At 38.5% G+C, this 24,601-nt stretch overlaps 1 protein-coding gene across 1 annotated transcript in view; it reads right to left on the bottom strand.

Annotated features, from left to right (window-relative positions):
- man1a1 (mannosidase, alpha, class 1A, member 1) overlaps positions 1 to 24,601 on the bottom strand; it is a 134,922-nt gene that overhangs the window by 18,738 nt on the left and 91,583 nt on the right. Inside the window, exons 5-7 of the mRNA XM_054618214.1 lie at positions 17,260 to 17,354; positions 2,755 to 2,878; positions 2,047 to 2,140 (exon numbers count right to left, since the gene is read on the bottom strand). Of these exons, the coding sequence (XP_054474189.1) occupies positions 2,047 to 2,140; positions 2,755 to 2,878; positions 17,260 to 17,354 (313 nt within the window). The remainder of the gene's footprint in view (positions 1 to 2,046; positions 2,141 to 2,754; positions 2,879 to 17,259; positions 17,355 to 24,601) is intronic.

Genomic DNA, 24,601 nt, shown 5'->3' with positions numbered 1-24,601 from the left:
TTTCTCTCCCAAACTTTACCTTACATCCCTTGTCCATTATTTATCGTTTCTCTGTCTTTAACTCCATATGTTCCTCTCCTTTTTCTTTAACACCCCTATGCCCTCATCTTTCTCAAAGCCTCACCTCATTATTAATATCAATACCTGTTCAGCTACATGGTTTGAAGAGTCTTAAATCGGTTTGAATCGGTTAAAAATTAGACCCCATTACCTTAATCTGTGAGAGAGTCAGACAGGTGAGAGGACATGTGAGCTAAAGATAGAGATCGGGGGTGGAGTGAGTATGAGAATACAAGACAGAGAAACGGGTGAAATGGTGGGTTGCAGTAATAAAACGAGTCAACAAGGTTCAAATGGAAAGAGTGAAGAGAAAGCGTGAGGTGAGAGAGAAAAGGGAGAAGACTGGACATGACACTGAAAACCATTCAGCACCAATGCGAGAACAATGTCAAATGAGTCAGTCCTTCATCATATGAAATCAATATCAAAAGAAAACTTAAGATGAAATACAACACTTTTATGTAAAAAAAATGGACTGCCCCTTAAACAGATGTTCATATTTAAGCTTTAATTAAGACCTCTAAAAACAAATTATATTTATATGGAACTTTTCAAGCCAATGAATGTAATTTGATCTGCTTTTCAAAGAGTTCAGTAAATTAAATAGAAAGAATAATGACAGATTGGGTAGGATAGAATGAGAGGGATAAGAGCAAGTTAAACAGTATTCTGAATACAAAATTACATAATTATGAAAACATAACTGCTAAAATAAATATCCCAGTCTAAATGTTCCAAAACTAACAAATTAAACTGCTAACTTATTGTTTGGTCTATTTAATGTAATAAAAATAGGGAAAAATATATATCTATCCATCGCAATTTCCCGGAGCCCAAACACAAGTATTTAATTAGTTTCTTTTGTCAGAAGAGATCCAATTTATAATGATAGAAGTTTGAAAAAAAAGCTAATATTCACAATTTAAAAGTTGAACAAGCTAATTTGGGGGTTAAGGAAAGACCTGAGGGATAAATCGATTATCAGAATAGTTATTGATCATATTTGTGTCTATTGACTGATCACTTTATCAACTTATCCCTTCAACTATACTCAACATGGCCAGTTGTTAATAAAAAGTAGTCAGTGGATCTGAGAGCTCTAATAAGGAGCTCTAGGAATTGTAGCAGGAGATTATTTATGTCCAGGGATCAACTTCATCACCTTTAAAAGTGAAAAGCTGAGCGAGGAGCCTGTGAATTAATTTTAATATCAGAGGGATATTTGCATTCCTAGTTTTTCGTCAGTACAAATTACAGGTGTGGAATAGTTTTTCTTTGAAAGAGCAGCTTTAAGTGCATTGCATGAAACCAGACAAGTAGTAATTTGCGGGCATTAGTGTTTCTTGAGAAAATAAAGGTTGAACTTCGGTGGCTTTCTTCAAGTGACAAATGCTAATTTTTATTCATGTTTCTGATATCAGCCTCCAAGTCCAGGGTAATGATTAGCCCAAAGATTTCAGCCTGTGATTTCCATGTTAATCACACTGTATTTATGAATCTCTTTCTCTCTCTGTTTCACCATGAGCCCGTCTTGCATTTGTGTGGCAACAGGGGCGGCTCCATTTGGCCACAATGATGTTCGTAACAGGAGGTAATATTAAGCACACAAATTCAATGTTTACTCTCTCTTCAACCACTGAAGAGCCAAAGAACCGGAGAGGATCAACCCAGTCAATAAGGATGATCCACTGTATTAAAAACAGCTGACTGACAACTGATAACTTAATTCTGCCTTAGTGCGAGTGCAGACTCAGCAACTGGAATATTTAGTTCCTAGGAAAAAAAGTGGGAAAAACACTGGTGAAGTGTTCAACATTCACGAAAAACAAGAAACAGAAAGACAAATGCTGATTGGCAGAACATCTGAGACTCCTGAGCTAAAGGGCAGTGTTCCCAGGCAGATGCTTGTGACACTAAAGTACTACACAAGTAGTGGATGCAGAAGAAATTAAAATGGATGTGATAAGAAGGGTAAAGAGGACTTACGTTGGCCCCACTGGCCGCTATTGGGGTTCAGGTAGTTGGGGTACAGCCCCTGTGGTTTGTCCAGGCGATTGAGTACTTTCCGGATGTTCATAACCTATTAATTAAAGGAAGAAAGCACAAATACAATAAGTAACGTGAACTAGTTTCCAACGCAAATCTGTTGTTCACAATGTAGCATTATCAAGGAAACAACAGGGTGCATGAGATTGTTCAACCACAGGTGATTAGTTGTCGTTTGCTAATTTTGGGCAGGATGTACAGATCGAGTAGCGTGCGACACGTATTGCTGTTGTTCCTGTGTAGGTGAATAAGCTAATAAATGATATGATAACAGGAAAATGGATCAGTGCGTAGACTGCCATTACCCAATCGACTATTTTAAAGCTGTATCTTATGCATTTCAGATACTGGTATCGGTACAACTCTACTTCAAACATCAAATGTGAAAATACATGGATGTATATAAAAGGACTGTGTGAAACACTATGAAAAGACAGAAACTGTTTCATATTTGAAATAATCAATAGATCCATGGAGAAATAAGGTAAAGGGGTGAAGAGTCTTGTTTGAACTGCACTTATTTCTGCCTCTCCAAGTCCTCAGACATTACAGACACTTCTAACGTGAAAATGTTCATGTGGGAATCCTGCGCCACTGCATCCATTAACTGAAGAAAAAGTAATATCTATTCTCATGCGTGTCTGTTACCTTCTGTGCAAAGTCAGGATTCCCTGAGAGTTTGCTGAGGTGCATGAACTCCAGATGCAGGGTGCCATACTCTGCCAGGATGCTGCTGCCGCCTGAAGCCCAGGGCCAGTTTCTGCCAATACCACTGGACAAAGACAAAAAGAGAAGGAGACAAGAGGTTTCTGTTTAAAAAACACAGCACAACAAGAAGACTGACACACAGCTCCATAACGTTTCACTTTTTCTGTGCAGTTTAGTGAATGATCTGACATCGTCTTTTCAGCAAAAATCAGTGCTATCTTAACTTGATTTCACTATTTCATAATGATTCCTACTAATACCCACAAGTGCTTTGTTAGCAAAGACAGAATATTAAACTATGAGTTATGCTAGAAAAGCAAATTCCTGAGCACACAGAAAAGCTGCTTGTCTCGATATGAAACTGACAGCTGAAACGAGGCGCTAAACCCTCCAAAAGTCAGACCCGCTGTGACTCAGCGGTCAAACTTTGAATTGTGAAGACTGCTAAAATGTTCTTGTGATTTACAGGGTATTTTAGAAAGCCGTCTTTTGCCTCAGTGACATTTATTCTTAAAATGGATATGGACAGAGTTACATTAACGACACTAAAAGCTAACCTCACACTCCATCTGTCATATTCATGGATGCATTTGTTTCCTTTTTTTTACACACACTCTGGCAGCACTTCATATCCTTGCTGGTGTCCTCTAGGTCAGTCAGTCAGAGCGCATGGACCCCACCCTCTCCCCTGACATTGCCCGTAGCAACGATGAAGCAGTCTCTATCCTCCGGCCATATGTGAGAGTTTCCAACCTCTGGCACGTTTGACAAGGACAGAGGACCTAGCAACAGGATGTATGTGTGTGTGTGTGTGTGTGTGTGTGTGTGTGTGTGTGTGTGTGTGTGTGTGTGTGTGTGTGTGTGTGTGTGTGTGTGTGTGTATGAGATCATTAGAGCCACTGACGGATCACTTCCAGGCTAAAGACTGATGACTCAGGTAGCGATGCTTCAAGTTACTACTCATGAATACATATTAACAATTCACTACACTGTGAAACACACGCCAGGATGTGTGCACTGCAACAATTACATGTGGACATCAGCTGCACACACACAGGAGACATCCAACAAATGAGAAAAAGGAGGAGGAGAAGGAGTGTGAATTAGGAAAAAAGCCAAATACACACAAATACACACATGCACACATTGCTTCAAAGAGGTGGATGAACATACTAATTATTCCCCCTTCAACTCATCATGCTGCACAACCCATAATTTGTTTCCCATTACACCATGGATTTAATCAAGACAACCAGACACAGAAAAGACCACCACAGCATCAGGCAGTGAGCAGATATCAGGGTCAGAGAACATAACATGGTGATGGAAAAATCCCATCACTGTGGATCTGATTACAATTGGGGCTGTGTGTTGGTTAGATTTAGACTGATGCAGACATTAAAATAGGATATTAAAGTCTATGATTACCTGCACAAAAAGCTTAATGTGTTGTATTTGTACAACTTCCCTCAGCCCCCAGCATTACCAATTGGTATTATTGTTGGCACCGCTGTAGAAAAGACGGCTGGATTGCTTTCAGTTTTTCTCAGAGCCAAGCAAAAACCAACAACAAAGGACACGCTGCATTTTATTTTGCAGTTACTTTGGTTGGACCCCCATCTGCCAACCCCTCTACTTGGGATAGCAACTGCAAAAAACGTACATGGAAAACTAACCCGCTATCCTCTTCCTGTTATGGTTGCACAATGAACTTCCTTTGTGCCGTAAATGGAGACTTCATTTCCACGGGAGATTGTACCGATTGGCAGACAGTATTGCATAGTGAAAGCGAGGCCTATAAAAAAACTAATCTAAAAGAGGATGGTGTCATTATTCCATAGCTGCTCCACGGGTCCCCACTGGGAGCCGACACCACGCTGCTGGATTGCTAGCCGTATTGCTGGACCAGCTGGAGGGAAGGTGGGCAAGGTAGAACCACAACCAGGACTGAGAGGGTCAGACTGTCAGACCCTGCTCCAGTAATAAGAGAGGTTTTCTAAAGGGACTAAAAGGTGCTCGGGAACACCACCACTTAGTGTTTTCCGGCTACTTCCTAAGAACATTATTCCTTTATCTCCACAAATCTTTACTTCCCTTCAGTCAACTTGGAGGCTGGATCTGTCTATACATCTTTTTCAATCCTTTTATAAACCGTGTGATGAACGATAAATCCCCATTCTTGGCCAGAGTGGAGGCATGGAGGTATACACACACCTTTAGAAGTCGCCCCTGTCCAGTCCGATCCCTCCCAAAGCCCTGCTGTGAGAATAACTAAATCCCTGTTAGGGAGAACAAAACAGCAGACAGCAGGGGAAAGCTGCTGTGTAAACCAAACACACAACCCAATGAAAAGCAGATATAAGGTAAATCACCAGAGACGGATGGATGAGGGTGTGTTAGGAATATCATTAATGTAGGCAGGGGGTCTGCATGTGTAAGAAAGATAAATTTAAGACCATTTCAGATCTGTATTGCCGGCTGGAACCCAATTAGAAAATGAAGACATTTTAAAGAACAGAGCTGTGGAACCAGGTCTACTTGTTTGATCACAGCTGTTGAAGTTATTAATCTACTACGGCAAAATAGGACACTCTCTTCCTCTTGCAAATGAAAGATGAAGCAGTAATCAATAAAATGCCCTCTCTAAGGATTATAAACAGTGAGGTGTTTTGATGCAACAGTCGTACTTGATCAGGTATGATCACTGGCATTAAGTGGCTAAGGTTAGCAAGCATGGGATAGATAGGGCTGTACAGCTGACATTATTATTTATTAATAACCTGTAATTGTCACTTGTGACCATGGTTCAGCAAAGACATAAAGTCTCCGTTAAGCAAAGCAGACTGCATATACAATATGATAGTAATAAATCTGTGACTTTTGATTTGAAATACAAACTTTTTTCAATGTCTGGGATAAAAATACTGGATCTGTAATAATGTGTTTAATACAATTTTACAATCAAATACAACAGTGTTTAGGATTGGAGAAAATGTGTTGCTTTCCAATTAATTTGAACTTATTACTTATTTGAACTTTTAAAGTGACTTCCTAATGACTGTTATACCTGCACTTTATAAACAACAGCTATGAGAGTAATATCTGTACTACCATAGTAAAACACTAGTGACAAAAGGGAGAGACTGGTGAAGAACTCAAATAGACCCAAACCAACAAACACCATTGGTGTTTTGAGAGATAGGGAGTTTGAATAACAGCCAAAAGTAAATTACTTATGATTCAAAAATAATATTAATGCTGGTAAACCATATGAAATCGTTGGCTCAGCGAGCTGCCTCTGCTCCATTTTGGGTGAAACGTTTCAATAGCTACTGAGGGGCATTAATGCCTGTTTTCTGATGGAAACTCTTTGTTCCAGTCACATCCCGTACCGGGATTGGAAACTGGCATTCATCCATTGACATACAATACAACACAACTGTATTGGTCCATGTGATGGGAGTCCACTGTTGCTGATGCAGATGTCCTGCCTGGTGGCCAACTTTCCAAGGCACTGTTACCAACCAGAACGCCCTAGATCCCTTTTCTCATATGGGATGTAATGAGAGTAATTACAAACTCTGAGCTATAAAACTACTGTTTGGTTTATGACCTCTCCTCGCACAACATATCATACTGCAATATTGTAAAAGTACCACACAAGTGGTCAAGGTTTGAGCGTATACTCTTACAGCAGCCTTAACTGTCTTTCAAACTAATTTGAGGACATTATCTAGCAAAGATGAAGCAATTATTTCTACTGCAAAATATGAATTAATTTCTCCTGATGACTGTGTTTTGTGATCTCAGTCAGCTTAATTTTTCACAGTCAGGGGTATGAAGATTCATATTAAAAGCTGGCTGAGTAAAGTCTCACTTTATTCACTAGCAGGAGGCAGTGCTGTGTCTCTCTCTTTGTCATCATGCTTTATACCAACCAGTGGCGATGTAATGCAGCAAACTGAAAAGAACACTGTTATGGTGACCTAGAAGTAGGACTTTTTTTGAGAATATGCAAAGCTTAGACTAATATATGAAAGCAGATTTGAAGCTTTCATTATAAATAAAAAGGAATGACGTGATGCAGTTTGTTTGGCTAATAGGAGTCCATGCCCATAGATTTTGATCCATTTGCTTAGCCAATATTTGATCCTGTTTTATAACAGTTATAATGAATATGTGAAATCAGGCCAGCCACAATAAAATTATTGAGGTCTTTGAATAATTATTATAGTATTACCTTTAAAAAAGAATATATATATATTCAAAGACAATTTTTTCTATTTCAATTTTTAAGCTTAAAAGGATGTTATCAAAAATAGCTGAGCGTATGTTGGCAGAAGAAATGGAGTTTTGCCTCAGACATCCAGAAAAGTTGTATTAAAAGTGTTAAAAGCATTACAATGTCTGGTTGTTGCATGTTTGTTGGTCAGAATTGATATTTTAACAGTGGGCCCAAGTTCTACAGAATTTAGAGAGGGTTTCAGAGCAACAGGTGTTTGAGTTAAATGAGTGACTGTGTTAACTGGTGACTTTCAGCCAAATGCGTCCTTAGTTGCTGGAAGTATCTTACATAAACGGTTGGCATGGGTAATAAACAAAGATGATTATGTAGTTAAAATTGATTTTAGGCATTTACGGGGACATCAAAATGCATTTTGTCTTTTCAACAGCTGCCATCATTACAAACAACCACAGATACATTCTGCTGAGAGACACCAGTCAACCTGGTCACTTATTAAATCCAAACACCAACAGTGGTTAGCTATTTTCAGCTTTGTCATGGTATTATACATTATGCACAGGACCATAGATAACTGGTTGTAAGCATCTAGTGACTTGTACGTATATATGTATTCTACCCACTCACTAATAGCAAACGCATCTTGAAAGTCAACTTGTTTCGGTTGCATTCGTGATCTTTGTTGGTTAATGCCCCTGCAATGCAAGATGGTTGACCGAGTTGCTGTAAAGAAACCTACAGTATAAAAATGATGTGGGCACCTAGGAAACATAAATAATAAGTAAACATATCTTATACATCTCAGAGACATCTAGACTACCAATGATCAAGAGCATTTCAACAATTTATAGTGGTATGTCCGTCAAAATAATCTGACATGATGACATAACATCTCTGCCCGGCTGTTCAGCCAAGAATCAAAAAAGGGCTCAAGGGGTCCATAAAACAAATATGGATCCAAAGCCTCAACCTAGAAAAAACTGGCTCGTTAAACATCAATGCCATTGCCATCATCTTTGTCCTTTTGGGGGTGTCCAATCCTCTTATTATTTAACCTCTCACACCTGTAGCCATTCTCCTGTTCAGCTGTGAAATGACATGAATTCTGTGGCGCGAAGCACGAACCTACAAAAAAAACGAAAAGGCATTCCATCTCCATAAATTAGCATTTCACACCAGGAAGTGCCCTCTCACACTCCTCTAGTACTCTTCCAATTCATATTATCTCTGTGTTTGGATGAAGTCTATATTTTAGCAGAGTTTTTTTGTGTCTGTCCTCCTCATACTTGCCATGACTTCTGTTTCCCTCCTGCCTTCCTCCCCTCAATATCTCTTCCTCTCATGTCTTAAACTCTATTGTACTTCTCCTCTGGGCGCAAAGAAAATGTGAATTGCGATAGATTCACAGTTAGCAACTTAATTAGAGGCCTTAAATCATTGCTGCCTTCCACTGCCTCAGGTTACTGCCGAGGATAGAACCGCTCTGAGAGTGCACTGAAAGTGTGTATAGTTGTGTGTGTGATTGCTTAAAAAAAAGAATGTCTGGTTACTTACAGTGCCAGACTTTCCTTTGCTCTTAAAAATTCCTCAGGGCAGTGAGACAGTGTTACTACCAATACTTTGATTGTGTGTCTGCTGTATGTACATGTGTGTACTCATAACGGTAGCCATAGTAAGAACACCTGTAAGGGTTCCTCCCTTTGCCCATTTGGTAGAGACCCCTAGAACCAGCCTTAGCTGCCCCAACCCCTAAATATTTATAGAACTTAAACTTGAAAATCAAGGCCCCAAAACATTACAAAAATAACTCATTAGAGCCCCGATTCGTCAACTGATATAAGTTCATCTGTGATATCATGACTATTGCTGTATATGTCAGCCGATAAGTAACAAGAAATAGCAGCACAGAAATGCCAAAGACACATTTGTAACAATTTTGAATCTGAGTCGACATTACATAGTTAATCGACCAGAGAGCACTGAAAAAAATCAGTCCACTTTAAAATGTTCCATTCAGTACATATCTCAGTCAAAAGTTTTTAAAAAACAAATTTGTTTTGTTTTTTATTTATGTTACAGTAAAAACTGTAATTGTTCGATGATTTGTTATTAAACTTTTTAAACTAAATTATCTTGTGAGGCGGTTAACTGGGATGCAACACTGTTCCTCTACATTAAATTCCACCATTATGTGTTTTGCTCACGGTGTAAAACACTGTCTCAGGTGACAAAACATATCTGGTAACGGATATTATCATAAATTGTCTGAAAGTTTGATTGTTAACAGGACTTGTGTCCTTCAACTGCAGCAGTAGTATCCTATAAATGAGATCACATTACTATTAGGAAAGAAACCATCACAGCCCAAGTAAAATTTCAATTGATTTTGTTCATAACGTATAACATTTTAAGACTTCTTCTTCTTCTGCTATGCTGACGACACTAACTTTTACTTTCCTGTTAAGCACTAAGGGCCTTATTCTTGCACGTTTGCACAGCTCTAAATAAAAATAAAAATAAAAATGATCTGCCTTCAAAGTTAATGGGCTGACATCAGTCTTTACTAAGCACAGCAGGTTCATTTTCCCATGCCATCTAGTATAAAAGGCTTACTGAAAGTGAGCCACTTCACAGGGTCACCCAGTGTGACAACCTCTCTAGTCTGTACTAATCGAGCCATTCTCCATCTCGGCCTATTAATCAAACTCCAAGACCCCAAGAGCTAAGGATTGATTGCTTCAGCCTCAGAGCCTGTAGCTGAAGGAGTAAATCTGTCCCAAACTGACAAAACATTTTATTCTGTGAGATTAGAAATGAGAGCAGGAGGAAAAAGTTAGCTTTAACATTGCAGCTGCATTCAGATGATGTTATTGTTTTAATCCAAGCTGACACTTTATTTGAGTTAGTACAATCAGTGATGGTAGGTGAGGGTGGGCAGCTAACTTGCAGATATATACTGTATTTGTAGCTCTTTAAAGTCTACATCAAATGAAAAATGCTTTTTTAACCGTTTTTGATCAGCTCCCATGTCTTATTGTTCACAAATTTAACAATATATGTAAAACATTTTTTTAAATCAATTTCTTCATATTTTTTATTTGAAAATCAAATCATAATGTCTTTCTGCAAAACAAAATGTGATGTCATGATATCATGGACAACCATCCATCAATCAATCGGCAATAAGGGACGTGTGTAGAACCTGTCTTCTGTTCCGTACCGCGTTACATTCTAAGCCTGCCCACTTTCTCATGGTCTGATCAAATGCAAAGGATTTGATTCAACTCCTTCTTGTAACTGCGCATCACTCAAATATTACATTTCAGTTTGAATATTCACTGGAGCCAAAATCATTTACACTATTTTTAGCAGGTATATACAACTTTCCAACTTAGAGAGTAAAACTTGGTGACCTTGCTAATTTAAATTTTTGAAGCAAAAAGAATGGTCTCTGTTTTTCGCTAAGAGAGAAAACAGTCTTTTATCTGCCAGACCTCTACTTACATTGTGAAGATCCTGGAGTAGAGTACTCTCAACCACTGACTTATTTGCTACCGATAAAATAACATAGTGTGCATATATATCAAAAAGAACACATGAAGCGGCAACTTTTAAGTCATTTATATATATAAAAAATGTATAGAGGACCCAGGACACTATCCTGCGGCACCCCATATGTCATTATTCTCAACTTGGAAGGGTCCCATTCAAGTCAATAATTTGGATTATGATTTGATAGGTATGACTGGACCCAATTCAGGGACAGCCCACTGAAACCCTTAGTACATCTCTTAATACGTTTTAATAAAAATGCTGTAATCTACTGTATCAATGCTTTTTTGCAAATCCAGCATCATAAACTTTATTTTTCATTTGTCATTTAAACAAACAACCAAGTATTTTGTGAGTATGTTATTTGCAAATTGCATAAAAGCGTTTTTCAAATCTTTTTTTATCAATTAGAAGTAAAAAATGATGCATATCTGTCATTGTGAGTGTTTGTATGTGTGTGTGTGTGTGTGTGTTCATCACAGTGATGCCTGTAGAGAAGAATGAACGTTTAATTTCAGGGCGGAGCACAGATCCACACACCTCAACTCAACCCAAAACACACACATACACGTACACACACTCACACAATGCCTCATCCCATTAAGGAAAGTCAGTCTGCAGTGCAGTGGGAGCGATTTGCCAGAGCTTTATCAGTCTGAATGTTAATAGAAGAGCTACGGGACATACTGGCTGAAGCAGATAACGACCGGGTAACTACTGTGTGTGTGTGTGTGTGTGTGTGTGTGTGTGTGTGTGTGTGTGTGTGTGCGTGTGTGTGTGTTTGTGAGAAAAAGTGAGAGTGACAGAAAATGTCAGAGGAAATAGGGGTAGCAGTTAGTTTGTACTGTGCTGCTACGGCTTCCATTGCTTAATCTCAGCAACTCAATATTGTAGGAAGCTACATGTGTACAGTACAGAAAGTACATGTGTGAAGGCAATTTCTACTATTACTTATTACTATTATTATGTTTCAATTAGTTTATATGTTAAAATGGAGCATTACATTACTTTAGATCGAACTGTTCATTTTTAAGGGATAAATTGTCCAAAAGCATCCAATTTAATGAATCAATGAAAATGTATGTAACACATTTGACGAGCTGCCCAATAATTTCTGACTTTGCCCAAACCTTTTCTTGTCTGGCTTACTTTACCATTATTCATCTTGATTCAATCACTAAAAGGCAACTGATATTACTCACAGGCAGCAGAAAAAAGTCACATTTCTGAGGTTTTCCCAAAGTAAAAACTAATCTAAGCAGCATTTAATTCACTAAAATTGATTGTTTATTCTTTGTTAATGCGTACTTTTGGATTTAATACCAATAAAGTATATTCAAAATGATTAAAATTAGTCAGAACTTTGTCTAATCCAAGCCTTTTCATCTACACTGCAACATATTTTGATTGAATGTACTGAATTAAATATTTCCTCACCAACTGTATTTGTGTTTGATGAATGTTCTCCTTTCCATGATGTGATGAATGTTGAATAAAAAAAAAAACATTGAGTCACTTAAGAATATAAAGAGAGAAGAAATGAAGCAAAATTCAAAACAGGACATTTTTTTTTTCTTATAGTGTTCATTCAACAGAATATTTCACTGAAAGAGACATATCGACCGTCTCAGAGTTGCTATTCTATGCCTTTGTACTTCTCAAAGAAAAATTCGGGAAAATATGTTCCTCTGTCCGCAGAGACACCAGATTTGCTCTGGTCAGGCTGGAGTCTGTGGCAGATCAATAGGACAACTCAATCGGATCTTAACAGCATTTTCCGCTCAGTTAGTGTCAATCACTGGGTTTATGCGCACAAAAACACAGAGAGAGAGAGAGAGAGAGAGAGAGAGAGAGAGAGAGAGAGAGAGAAAGAGAGAGAGAGAGAGAGAGAGAGAGAGATCTACGAGTCCAGGTCCAGCATGTGAACCTTTATGAGGTGCCGTACCTCTGATTTATATATTACTTATTAGAAGTGGCCAAGAGGCTGTTTCAAGTGTCTTCCGAAGATAAATCAACCACATCAAGATGAGATTTCCTGATGAATAATTCTGGGGAGTTTTTTTTTTTATTAATTTCTGTCCTGACTAATTCAGGGTGTTACCATATATATATATATACATGTTACTTTATCCTGGCTTGTTATTAGTCTTTCATGGATGAGCCATCTAGTGATCAGTTGGAATTATTAGTGCATCTCTTAAAGGAAGTGTGAGAAACCTAAGTTATTTGCATAAATTGAATATTATATGCATAACTATGTTTTTATTAGTGTATAATCACCTGAAACTAAGAATCGTTGTGTTTCAGTTAGCTTAGAAAGAACAGTTTGAATCCACAGAGTCCACAGTGTTGCACCACAATGTTTCTACAGCAGTCCACAACGGCCAAACTTAAACTGGCTCTAGAGAGAATCTTTTGTGTTTTTACGTTACCCACCGAAACCCGGTATTCAATGGGTCCCTGTGCTAAATTAAAGACTTAGAGGTAAAAGCCAATATTTTATCAATGCACCTGTTCAACAAGCATTAACATGTAAATGAAAGTGAAACCTAATTCAATTGGCTCTGTCCGCAGTCTCTCATTCACCGGCGCTATATTTACACAAGCAAATCAAACACTTTGGCCAAAACCTTTTTTTATTTTTTTTACAACCAAGCTAAAACAGAAGCCGTCTCTCTGTAGTCTGTTTATCATAGTTTGTCCTTGTAAACTTCTCTGATGGCTGAGCCAAAGCAGCCACGAGTAAATGGGACAGTAGGAAGGAAGGATACTGACTGTCTGTGTTCTTCATTCTGCTTCTTCACTTAGAAATGTTATTCATTTCATTGACATTTTTATGTGTTTCCATGAGATAATAATTAGTTTATAGACTGACTTTGCTGTTATAAACATTAATGTTGCAGCTAGAATGCTATACTAATTTTAAAAATACTATATATGTAAGAGTTTTGATAATATTAATGAAATCCTAAAGATAACTACTTCTAACTGAGGGCCACAAGATATCCCTGACGCGCTGTGAAAGGGAGTTGTGAGCGGAGTGGTATATATATACAGTTGGTTGCAGTCTGCAACCTCACCACTAGATGTTGCTAAATCTTACACACTGTTCCTTAAACATAAATCAGATGCAAAGGCCTTTTCTGTTTAAAATTGTGACATCTCATAACCAGAATCTACTTTTTAAACTGATTTAATTGTTTGCTAAAGGTAAAGAAAGTAAAACAAATAAAGAGGTAAAGATATTGGTAACTTCATTCAGCTCTATTTGGCCTGTTTTTACAAATACTGAAAGACTAACTTAACACTTGGTCAACACCTGGAAATCTGGTATTTGCTGACCTAATTTTCACCTTGCTGCAGTTATGTACAGGTGTATTCTAGGACTCAGTGACACCACTGTTGGCCGTGGTTACAGGAGCATCAAGGCAGGAGGAGCAGGAGCATCAAGGCATATTTAGGTCAGAGAGGGCAGTAAAACACTGCTTTTGTCTTAGCACCTAATGGTGTTAAATTAGTCTTTAAAGCACCTTTAGCCAGCTAAGGAATTGGTAATACGTTGACAAACACATGGACACTTGGTTTCCAAAATATTCACAAACAAGTATCTGGTTAACCTGGGTTGTCACCAGTGTAACTTAAAACCTCTTGAAGCAGTCTGTATTTATTTGTTGAATGGTTCAGATTCAGATTATGTTAATAAATTCTGTGTTTCCAATCAGAAACTGACTAAAAACATTTTTGTCTTTTTGTTTCACTTTTGTTTCACCCCATATCTTAGGGTGGAAGAAATAGTCAAGACAGGGAATTGTTTTATTTTTGACATTTATCTTGTTCTCTGAAATGAACACAGAGCAGTTGAGCAAACCAGGTTTACTTTGTGTAGACGCGATAACACGCTTTAAACTGTGGCCTTGTTTCTTGTCACCCCTATTTTTTTTTTTAGATAGCTACAAGGTGGAGTGATGGAAAAACTCTGGAGAGGGAATAAAGAGAACAAGGCCATGAAGTGGACCTCCAACACAATGTCCTGAAAGTGAAGAAGATACTGGGTCACTCAAGGTAAGATGGATGGACTGAGCGAGGACGGAGAGGGAATACAGGAGAGTGGAAAGTGAAAAAGAAAGGTTTCATTTGTTTTAAATGAAGGAGAAGAAAGGAACTGAGAGTAAAAGAGCGACAGAAAGGGGAGAGATAGGGATGAAGGGAGAGATGATAATTGGGCCTCATTTGCAAGTGTGTCTTCTGTGTGTTTTACAGATTTACTCTGCTTCAATCTGGGTCAAGGTTGTGTAGACAGTCAAAGCGCTCCTAACTACGCTGCTTCAGAAGAGCTCCTCTTATGTTTCTTCAAAGTACCCATTAGTGAGAACTTTTCTATAATTCTCCCCCTCCATCTCTGTCTGACCTGTACACAGCAAGTACATTATATTCAAACTGGGACACTTTAAAAATACGCTGATTGTGTTTGTTTAGGCCACAATCTAACCAGATCAAGTATTTTATTTCTGAGCTGTGTAATAATAGAACAAGCTTAAATAGTGTCACATATGACATGAACATCTTTCATCTTAATTAATTGCTGTTGTATTCCTTCAAGTCTGTCTCCCTATGCACACATCGGATGTTTTATACTTTCATTTGAGCTGGACATACTTGTGTACATTGGACCATGGATATTTAAAGCAGTGCATTCTGTTTCCGTACTTGGTCACGTTGGACTTCCCTCACTTGCATTTTGCTGTATTGCTGCTCTCTTTCATAAAGCTTGTAAGTCCTTGTTCCTGTCGACCATACTGTAAACATACATGTGCAGAGATGCATGTGTAACCACCAATTTAGGAAAGTGCAGCGGGTCTAAATTTTGCTCCCACAAAGACATTTCCAAGAAATAGAATGTGGAATTCAAAAACATGCATTTAACCAAATAACCGGTTTGTTCCATGTGTACATGTCACACATACAAGAAGGAGACTTTTAAACTAGAAATAGGAGTTAAGAGTGGCCCACTGTGGTGATGCCTTTGCGTGTGCGTGCATTGGAATGTGTGTGTCTGCGTGTTTCCAAGCTATCATAGCTCAGTCATGCAGGTAAATTCATCATCACCAGCAATCTGCTCAGGCCTGCAGGGGTTGGTGTGCGCACACACACGCGCACACACACGCACACGCACACACACACGCACACGCACACGCACACGCACACACCCCATCCATCCATCCATCCATCCAGAGTATCTCCCTGGGGTGTTTCTCCCTCCAGAGAGGAGGACAAGAGGGGGTGCAGAGTCCATTCACCCGTATAGACAGAAAGAAAATTAATTTGTCACAGCACGTTTATCGTCATGACAACCTGTCTTTTAATTAAGGTCTGACAAACAGCAGTGTCGTGTCTCTCTCTGGGGAAGGACAGATAGAAAGGAAATGGAAGGAGGAGAATAAAGTGCTCTCCTCGTCTCTTGTGATTGACAGAGGAAGTGGAGGATGGCGCCTTATGTACATTCGTTTTGATACTGACATTTTTGTTGCCCGTGTACTTGTTAAATAGTTTATGTATGGCTTAGTTCAGGCAACTAAAACTACTTTGTTATGGTTAGGAAAAGATGATCATCACACAGCAGTGACTGTTGGTAGGAGCTTGGATGCAAATTCTGGTTTCTGCTTCTAAAAAGGAAGATCTTAATTTCAATCTTAATGGCCTTTTTTGCGACAATTTATAGACTAAGTGACTGAAAAATATATATTTACATAAGAACTTCACAAAAGAATAATGAGAACCCTTCCTGGTTGCACAACTTATAATTGACCACTCACTTTACCAAAAAATTCTGTTTTAGCTTCTCAATATATATATTTTGATAAACAGACAAATAAAGGTTAATGAAGTGCTACAATGTCATTTAATGATGTAATTGTGGACAGTGGAAGTAGTCTTGGTTTTTCCTTCTCAGCATTTTATTTCCTGTCATGTCCTTTAATGCACCAGTTCCAAACTTATGTTTTCATAAAAAATTGTAGCTTTACATTTACAACTTGAATCCTTTCCAGAACCACCAGAATAATTATCTGTATGCACTTCAATATGGATCAATTTCACAAGAAATACATCATCAATCAAGCTGAATCCTTTCCAAAATCACAAAAGGACAAGTTTTAGGTTTATATCTCCATTATCAAAATTGCGTGTGTTTCTGCATGTGTGTGTGTGTGTGTGTGTGTGTGTGTGTGTGTGTGTGTGTGTGTGTGTGTGTGTGTGTGTGCAGCAGTCAAACCCAGCGGCAGCCCCTTGACAGCGTATCACAGTGCATTAATAAAGGCTGACTGTGGCCTATAACCCTGTCAGAGTTCTCAGAAACTTTCTGTTGGTCTTTTGAGTGCTAGCTGAGTTTCAGAGCCAGCCGCTGGCACTTAGTCCTGGATGGAGAAACCAAACAACTTCAGTCCGACAAGCCTGCTCTGTCATGTAAAACTAAAACATCTCAGCTCGGCCGTGTGAGAGGGGGAACAGAGAGGAGCTTGTGTTCATCTGGCTCCCGGAAAGACCACAGAGCTCTTTAAAGTATCAAACCATAAAAACAGACCTGCTGCCTCAAATACCACCCAAGTGAAAGAGCGAGTGTGTGTGTGTGTGTGTGTGTGTGTGTGTTCTACCTCTTGAGGTTAAGCAGAGCCCAGGGGATGCCGGTGGGCGTTTTGAAGGCTGGCAGCAGCTTTTCTCCCAGCTCCACCGCCTTCCTACGGTATACCTGAGAAAGAAAGAAAGATAGCATCTCATTAAAAAAGGCTTCTAGCTCACATTCTCTTGACCAACCCTTTGAGAAAGAAGCTGCACCACACAAAGGAAAAAGAAAACCTCTAACTACAGCACTCAACTAGCATTTTTCAGTAACATCCAGCAACATCCAGTGGATGTTGTCCAGCAACATCCAGTTTGAAACCTATTACTCCAGAATACTTGGTTTGTTATTTGACCGTATAAACATACCAGATACATACCGAGGTCAGCCATGAATTTTTAATCATTATATGGGTCAAACTATTGATGATCTTCATTATAGATTAATCCGGCAATTATTTTCTATCTAACCAACTCATCACCTGTTATAATTACAAAATGTCCAAGGTCATGTGGCCAGATTTGATTTATTCAACTAACAGTTGAAAGACAGATATTCAGGATATTATTATTTAAGACAAAGAAAGGCAAAAATCCTCAAACCCTTAAAAAAAAATATGAATCAATTATCAAAATAATTGCTTTTGGCTGCTTGTTGTAGATCTAAATTGTTAGCAATTGCAGCTATAATTTTAATCATTGTTATGTGTCGCTCTGCCACAATACTGCATATGTTTTCCATGTAGTTATTTTTGAACTAAAGGAAGTGACAAATAAAAGCGAATTCAGCTCAAAAGTGACCTTTTCATAAGATAATGGATCTGGCACAGAATGCAAGAAAACAGGAAATTGAAGCCTTTTTTTTTTTCAAAGAAGTAGAGGCTGCTAGTCTTAAAAATAACTTCAAGGAGCAGCAGCAACTCCAGTTCTGAGGCCAATGTTTTCAACAGGGGCAACAAGGGCATATTCACAAGAAAAGCCAAAGTTCACGGAATTCATAGGTCGAAATTCTTTAAAAAGCTTGATTTGCAATGCAAATATAATGCTCTCATTTTATTGATTAGTAAAGCTACCAGAAGAAAAGAAAATACTTTCATACCTGTACTGTAGCTAAACACAAAGGTATCAGATCAAACACAAACTAGAAAAAAAAAAAGAGTTTGGTTACTATGATTAAGCTTTCATTCTTTTATGTCACATTTTCATTATTAAGCTGCCATAAAAGGTGACAAAAAATGGCAACTATATATTAAGTTTTTGGCAAACAAAAGCAGATGCCTGGTCTCCAGCCTCACAAACACTTAGCTTTGAGCCCTGAGTTTTTCTGCAACTTGAATAACACGTGCTACTGAATTTGATTTCATGGTCCAAGCTTTTGTGTTAGCATATCTGACCGGACAGCTTTGTAGCAGTTTTAGAAGGGGGGGTTATGGGGTCTCTTAGGTGTCTGATTTTGTTGGCTGTAGAAGTGAAGTACTTCCATATTTGGCTCCAGGCACGAGTTTAGTCAAGCAGTTAGGATAGAATGGGGTTTGGCCCAAGACGTGATGGACTGTTTGACACCGTTGCCAAGGCCTCTGCAGCTCGACGTCAACTGCTGCCCGTCCACTGACAAGAGCGAGAATGACGTTATGTCTGTTTTAATTTTCCTGTTAACTACGCAGTCCACATGTACATGACCTATTTTATTAACACTGACCCTTGATGTAGAGTGAGAGTGATTGTGTGACACAGATTTAGTCCACTAGAGATGGCAAAGTTAAAAACTGAAAATTGGAATAAAAAAAACTTGTTTCTGTGTCATCACACAGAAACACAACACAACAGCCTTATGAGATAAGATAACATACATATCATTGTATTTTTGAAGCAATAATGTAACATCATCTTTACATAGGAGGAAACAAGTTCACTTGTTCAAGGAAGGACATAATCAAAAACTTCTTAATCCAAAATATAAATGCATGAAACCAAGCAAAACTTCCCAACAGTTTTAATTCCCAAACAAAACTTTTAAGTCTTCCTTGATTGTATTTGCAAATCAAACTGCGCAATATCTCCCCAGAAAGAAAGAACATTTTTCATTCTTGAATTGTGTTATTCAATTACACAGAACCATTTTCACTCCAAATATACACATGATTAAAATATTTAAGTATATAAGTTTGTATGGGGTCGCCTGCCTCATAACCAAGTCTAAAACTTTCTGTGTTAATATAGTTTATAACGTTACCATTTAGTCAAAGGGAGCAGTCACAAACGGAACTATTCAGTTGTTTAACTGAAGTCAACAACAGTACTATCCTCTGTACCTTATTCCTTATGAGTGCAAGCATGCAGTCCTCTCTTTTATTCTTTCCTACAGTGTAGAAATACCTTTCAGATACACACAGACACACACAGAGGTGGTATAGAAGCATTACAATAGCATTATGTCAGCACGCTGGCAGCTCTGTTCCCAAAGGATCTACCACTCAGCCAGGTGTGAGAGACGGGCGGCTCGGGAGGAAACTCGTCAAAACAATATGGCAACTTGACAGCTTTTCCTTAAAAAGTCGGAGGCAGGGAGAGGTTACAATGAGCTGGACGAGGAAGAGAGGTAACAGGAATGTGGTATTCATGTGGAATGAGGATTTATGCCCAAATGACTGTCTGGAATTTAACATTGTGGGTGAAAAGAAGAAATGTCAAAATGTTATCCCTTGTAAAAATGCCAGGTGTGATGTTTTCCATGGACTCATTTTACCTTTTCTGCACCGGATGTTAAATTCAACTTCTCCTAGCGCTGTCACTGTTGGAATTAGCACAACTAACGGCTAGTTATCCAGCTAGCTTGCTAATTCCACCATGCTTAAATGTTACACTGGTTACAGAAAAGGAGCCAAACAGCGGGCTGGTGGCAAGCGGCAGGTCTCACAGTCCCTCTGCCAAACTCTACGCTGTTCCGGAGAAGGACAAGCTAACTAGCTAGCCATCGGTCTGTTTCTAGTCAGTTGACCACGGTTCAACCACAGATCTACTCATATTCTATTTATATAACTTCCAACACACTGCTTTTAAGATGCTTTGTTGTCGTGATTTTCCGCTCTGGACGGCTTGTGACCTCCATTTTTGTAGCACAACAGAATATAGCATTACAAGGTAAGTTCCCTGTTAGGTCAATAGGTTAGCAATATGTCAAGCTGGAGAAAATGTTAAAAGCGTCCCCTGCTGGATCAAAGGGTAACTACTACAAATTGTCTGACGCGCTTTTAGACTGGAAATTTAGATTTTCAACAGGTCATTATAGTTTGAATATTAACTATGTTCAAAAGAATGTTGGAATTTTGAAGTGACGGCTCTAAGACATCCCCGACAAAAATATCATCTTGGATGTTATGGATTGTTGTGTAGACTTAAATCTCATGAAATGATCAAACATTTAGTAGATCATTATACAGTATATTGATACGCTCCCTCACACAAAATCAATCAGTATGTTTCTAATATTGTCCTGTTTCAAAATGTATATTTATTGTGCATTTCAAAAGGACATCCAAGATATAGTGTTTTCAAGGTAAGATTTGTGGTGACACTGTTGACACAAAATTACCTCACTCTTTCTGTGTGTGTGTGTGTGTGTGTGTGTGTGTGTGTGTGTGTGTGTGTGTGTGTGTGTGTTTCGGGCTCCCCTGTGTTAGTGTGGGAGCAGTGTCGTAACAAGGCGTCAGATCCCAGTGATTAATGCTTTTAATAATGCCAGGAGCACACTGAGGGGGAAAATAAAAAACACTCCCAGGGACGCACAGAGGAATAAATTAAACACACCCTATGTCCAAGGCCATCAAGCAAACTGCCAACAGGCTTTAATGAGCAATTGAATTATACAGAAACGGTGGAGCACACACACACGAAGCTTGTGGCCGATGTCATTAGTAAAAACTGATGTTAAGGAATGCCTCTGAGTACCTGTCATGCGGTGATAAGGATAGCGGAAGAAGTTTAATAATACGGGAACTGATGAAAAGTAGTTAAAGTAGGAAGACCTGTGTGTCCGCCGAGTAATGAGTACATGAATGATCAAAATACAATCTTTACCGGGAACACTTTTATCTGCACCCTTTAAAGGGAATACATGAGAATAGTACATGAAGGATCACTTTCACTCACTTAAAAAACAAAAAAGTTGATATTTGGTAATTCATGGTAACTTGCTGTAGGCTTCAGCATGTGATTTTAAGGCAATATCAACATGACAAAATATTACAAGATTAAATTTGAACACATCATGATGCTGTTTACCTTTGCCTAATACTTTTTTCAGAATAGAGATTAAAATTATGATGAAACTCAATGAAACCTCAGCTGTTAGCTCCACAGAACTGTGCTTCTTAATGGCTGTTAAGAGCTAATGTTAGCTTGCTTTTCTGAGGCCGATTTCAACACAGACTTGTTGCTCATAATGTAGCATTATTTAGGGAAAAAATAGGGTGCAGGACGCATCAATAGGGAGTTTACTGCGTCCAGTCATATTTAAGATGCTGTTCGTCTTGAGTCTTTGCTCGTTTTACCTACAGGCATGTTTGAAAAATATATTTGAATCTGTTTATTTAAAGTAAGATATTTTATTTTACTGTAGATTCTAGTTTCAAGGATTGTTCCACTCTCCTACTAATGTAATTCTAGCAGAATCACTAAATCCTTGAATATAAAACATAATAAACAAAACAAAGAGTTTGCTGTTGGCTTTAAAAGCCAATATCAAGCTCAAATCTGAATTGCTCTACAACATGTAACACAAATGAGAAATTATAATCATAGCAGTACTATTTAAAAGCCTGATAAGTGACAGTGGCCGGATGCAGTAAATGGGTACTTGACCCTACAAAAAAACAGCCAAACTAATGGTGATGATTCATGTCAGAATCATTACAAAGACAAAGAGGGACACGAAAGGATGGGTTAAAGCTCCTAAAATGAGTAAGGGAAAGAAAAATCAAGTTGAAAGAGAGGGAGAACATTTGCTTTGCTTTCATTCCTCTTGAAGTTTTGGCCATTGTGTTTGTCCTCTACAAACTCACTTAATCCACATAATGAGGATAAAGTGTGTTTTAGAGAGATAGAGAGACAATGAGGAATGAAGAGAGGAAACAGACAAAGAAAACCAAAGGATGAGTCTATTTAAGATTCAGTCACATTCATGCAACTTGTACCACCAGAGGGTTTACCTTTTAAACCTCTGTTTTCTTGTGTATGTGTGTAATTACTATTTTGGTATCAACTGAAGACATTACAGCCTCTTTTTGTGGCATTTTCTAGCTACTATTTTGGTTCAGGGTAACCTCTAGTTTCAGTGTTAGAAGGTTTGGTTGAGTTTTCAAGATATTAACATAACAAGGAAAATAAGAGTCAACCGCTCAAATTTATTCAATAGAAAACATCTGATTGTTTTAGTGATTTCGGGGCCAAACATTGGTTATTAGACTAATCACTTGTGTAGACACAAACGGTTTAAAGCCTCAATGCAACACACAAACCAAATAATAATTGAGTCTTGACGGTTATTTTTTACCTTAAAGTACATGTAAAACCACTATGTAGAGTCCAGACAATGTGGGATATTTACTGTGAGTCACTAGATGAAGTATAAGTGAGGGAGGACGGTTGAGGGAAGGTGAGTACATCAGATAAGTCGATACATCTTTAACACAAACATGACTGATGTATTTCCATGGCGTATTGATTGGTTCTTCTCACCACTGTCAACAATGCGGCCAGCTTTCAATGAGGTGTTAAACACAATGTAGGTGTGTTTAACACCTCACCGACACATCTTTTGCTTTTTTTCAACAGATTCAAATTTCAGAAAAAGAAATAAAAAGATGGTGTAAAGAAAGATTGTGAACAAGAGAATTAATTTATCTCCTATATATCTTATAGAAGTACACAAGCTATGTTTGGAACAAGAACATAATAACTGGAATACATCAAACCGGGGGAAAGAGATTCTCCTTACAGAACAAAAGCTTTCTGTAAGCCTGGTCTTATATATTATATATATTTGTTATTTTTTGGGCTACTTTCCAAACAGCTATGGGGTGAAAATATAGAGTTCTCATCAGCTTAATTACCTAGATATGGTAATATATCAACAACTATATCAACACAAGCAGACAAATAATTACACGGGTTATAAACAAATCCAGAAATCTAGCAGATCGTGAGACTCCACATTCAAGGCAGAAATGTAAAAAATCACTGCTTTTCTTCTACGATAGTAAACTCACTATATTTGGATTTTGGACTCTTGGTCGGACAAAACAAGGCATCTGAGGACCTCACCTCGGACTCTGGGACACTGTCATAGATATATTTAAAAGCTTGAGGCATTTAGACCAATAATAATAATAATAATAATAGTTTTTTGGCAAATGCTGTTTCCAAGGTCAAGAATGAAGTGTCAGCAATTAGACATAAGGCAGAGATTGTGAACAATATGACTTTTGATTTTAAGACCAGAGTGTTTAGAGGAGTTGATCCTCAACCTGAGGATCTTCAGCTGCCCAGAAGCTACTGTAAAGTTTAACAGATTTATTTCTACCTTATTTTGAGCATTAATGTGTAAGAGGAGAATAACCTACAGGCGTAACCCTGACCTTCCCCTGCTTTACTTCCATTATGCTACTAAGCAGTCGACAGGTGTAGCTACAAGTGTATGTATAGGCCCCTATGAAGATAAATGACATGAATTAAGGCTTATATTAGGGTCAAAGACGTGGATAGAATATAGTTTAGCTCCTGTTTAGAGTGAGGAGATGGAAGTGGAAGGTCCCTACACGGATTTTAACATTTTGATTATATGGGAATACGTAGGTGTGTGTGTGTGTGTGTTAACCCAATCAAGTTTCCAGGTCTAGCGCTCCTACCATAAATGTTGGCAGCATGTGTGTGTGTTGTGTGTGTTTGAATATGCGATGCAGTCTGCAGAGAGTCGCCTGGACAGCTCCCTAACTAAGACGAATGACCCAGCAGGCCTTTAGGGACACGTGGCCCAGAACTCTGCGGGGACGGAGTGAGCTTCTCCTCCTCCTGGACCCCGACGCACTGCCCTGTTCGCCCTCCTCCTCCTCCTCTCTGCCCTTCATCATCTCCTCCCTCCTCGTTCCTCCTCATTTCACTGACACCCCTGTCACTCCGGGAGGCCTCCACCCTCTTACCTTTCCATTCTCACTTGTGTTCATCCATCTACGAAACTCTTATTTTCTCTCCATCTCATTCTCGATTTCTTGTCTGCTTCTTCCTTTAATGGCACACACGCCATGCACAAAATTGGAAAATCTATTTATAAGATCCCTACCCTGTGTATTTACATACACATGGCCAACAGCTATTTTTTTC

Source organism: Anoplopoma fimbria, chromosome 18 (genome assembly GCF_027596085.1).
Source record: "Anoplopoma fimbria isolate UVic2021 breed Golden Eagle Sablefish chromosome 18, Afim_UVic_2022, whole genome shotgun sequence".
Taxonomy (NCBI): domain Eukaryota; kingdom Metazoa; phylum Chordata; class Actinopteri; order Perciformes; family Anoplopomatidae; genus Anoplopoma; species Anoplopoma fimbria.
Note: the sequence above shows the minus strand (reverse complement) of the source record. Positions and strands in the feature narration are given on the sequence as shown.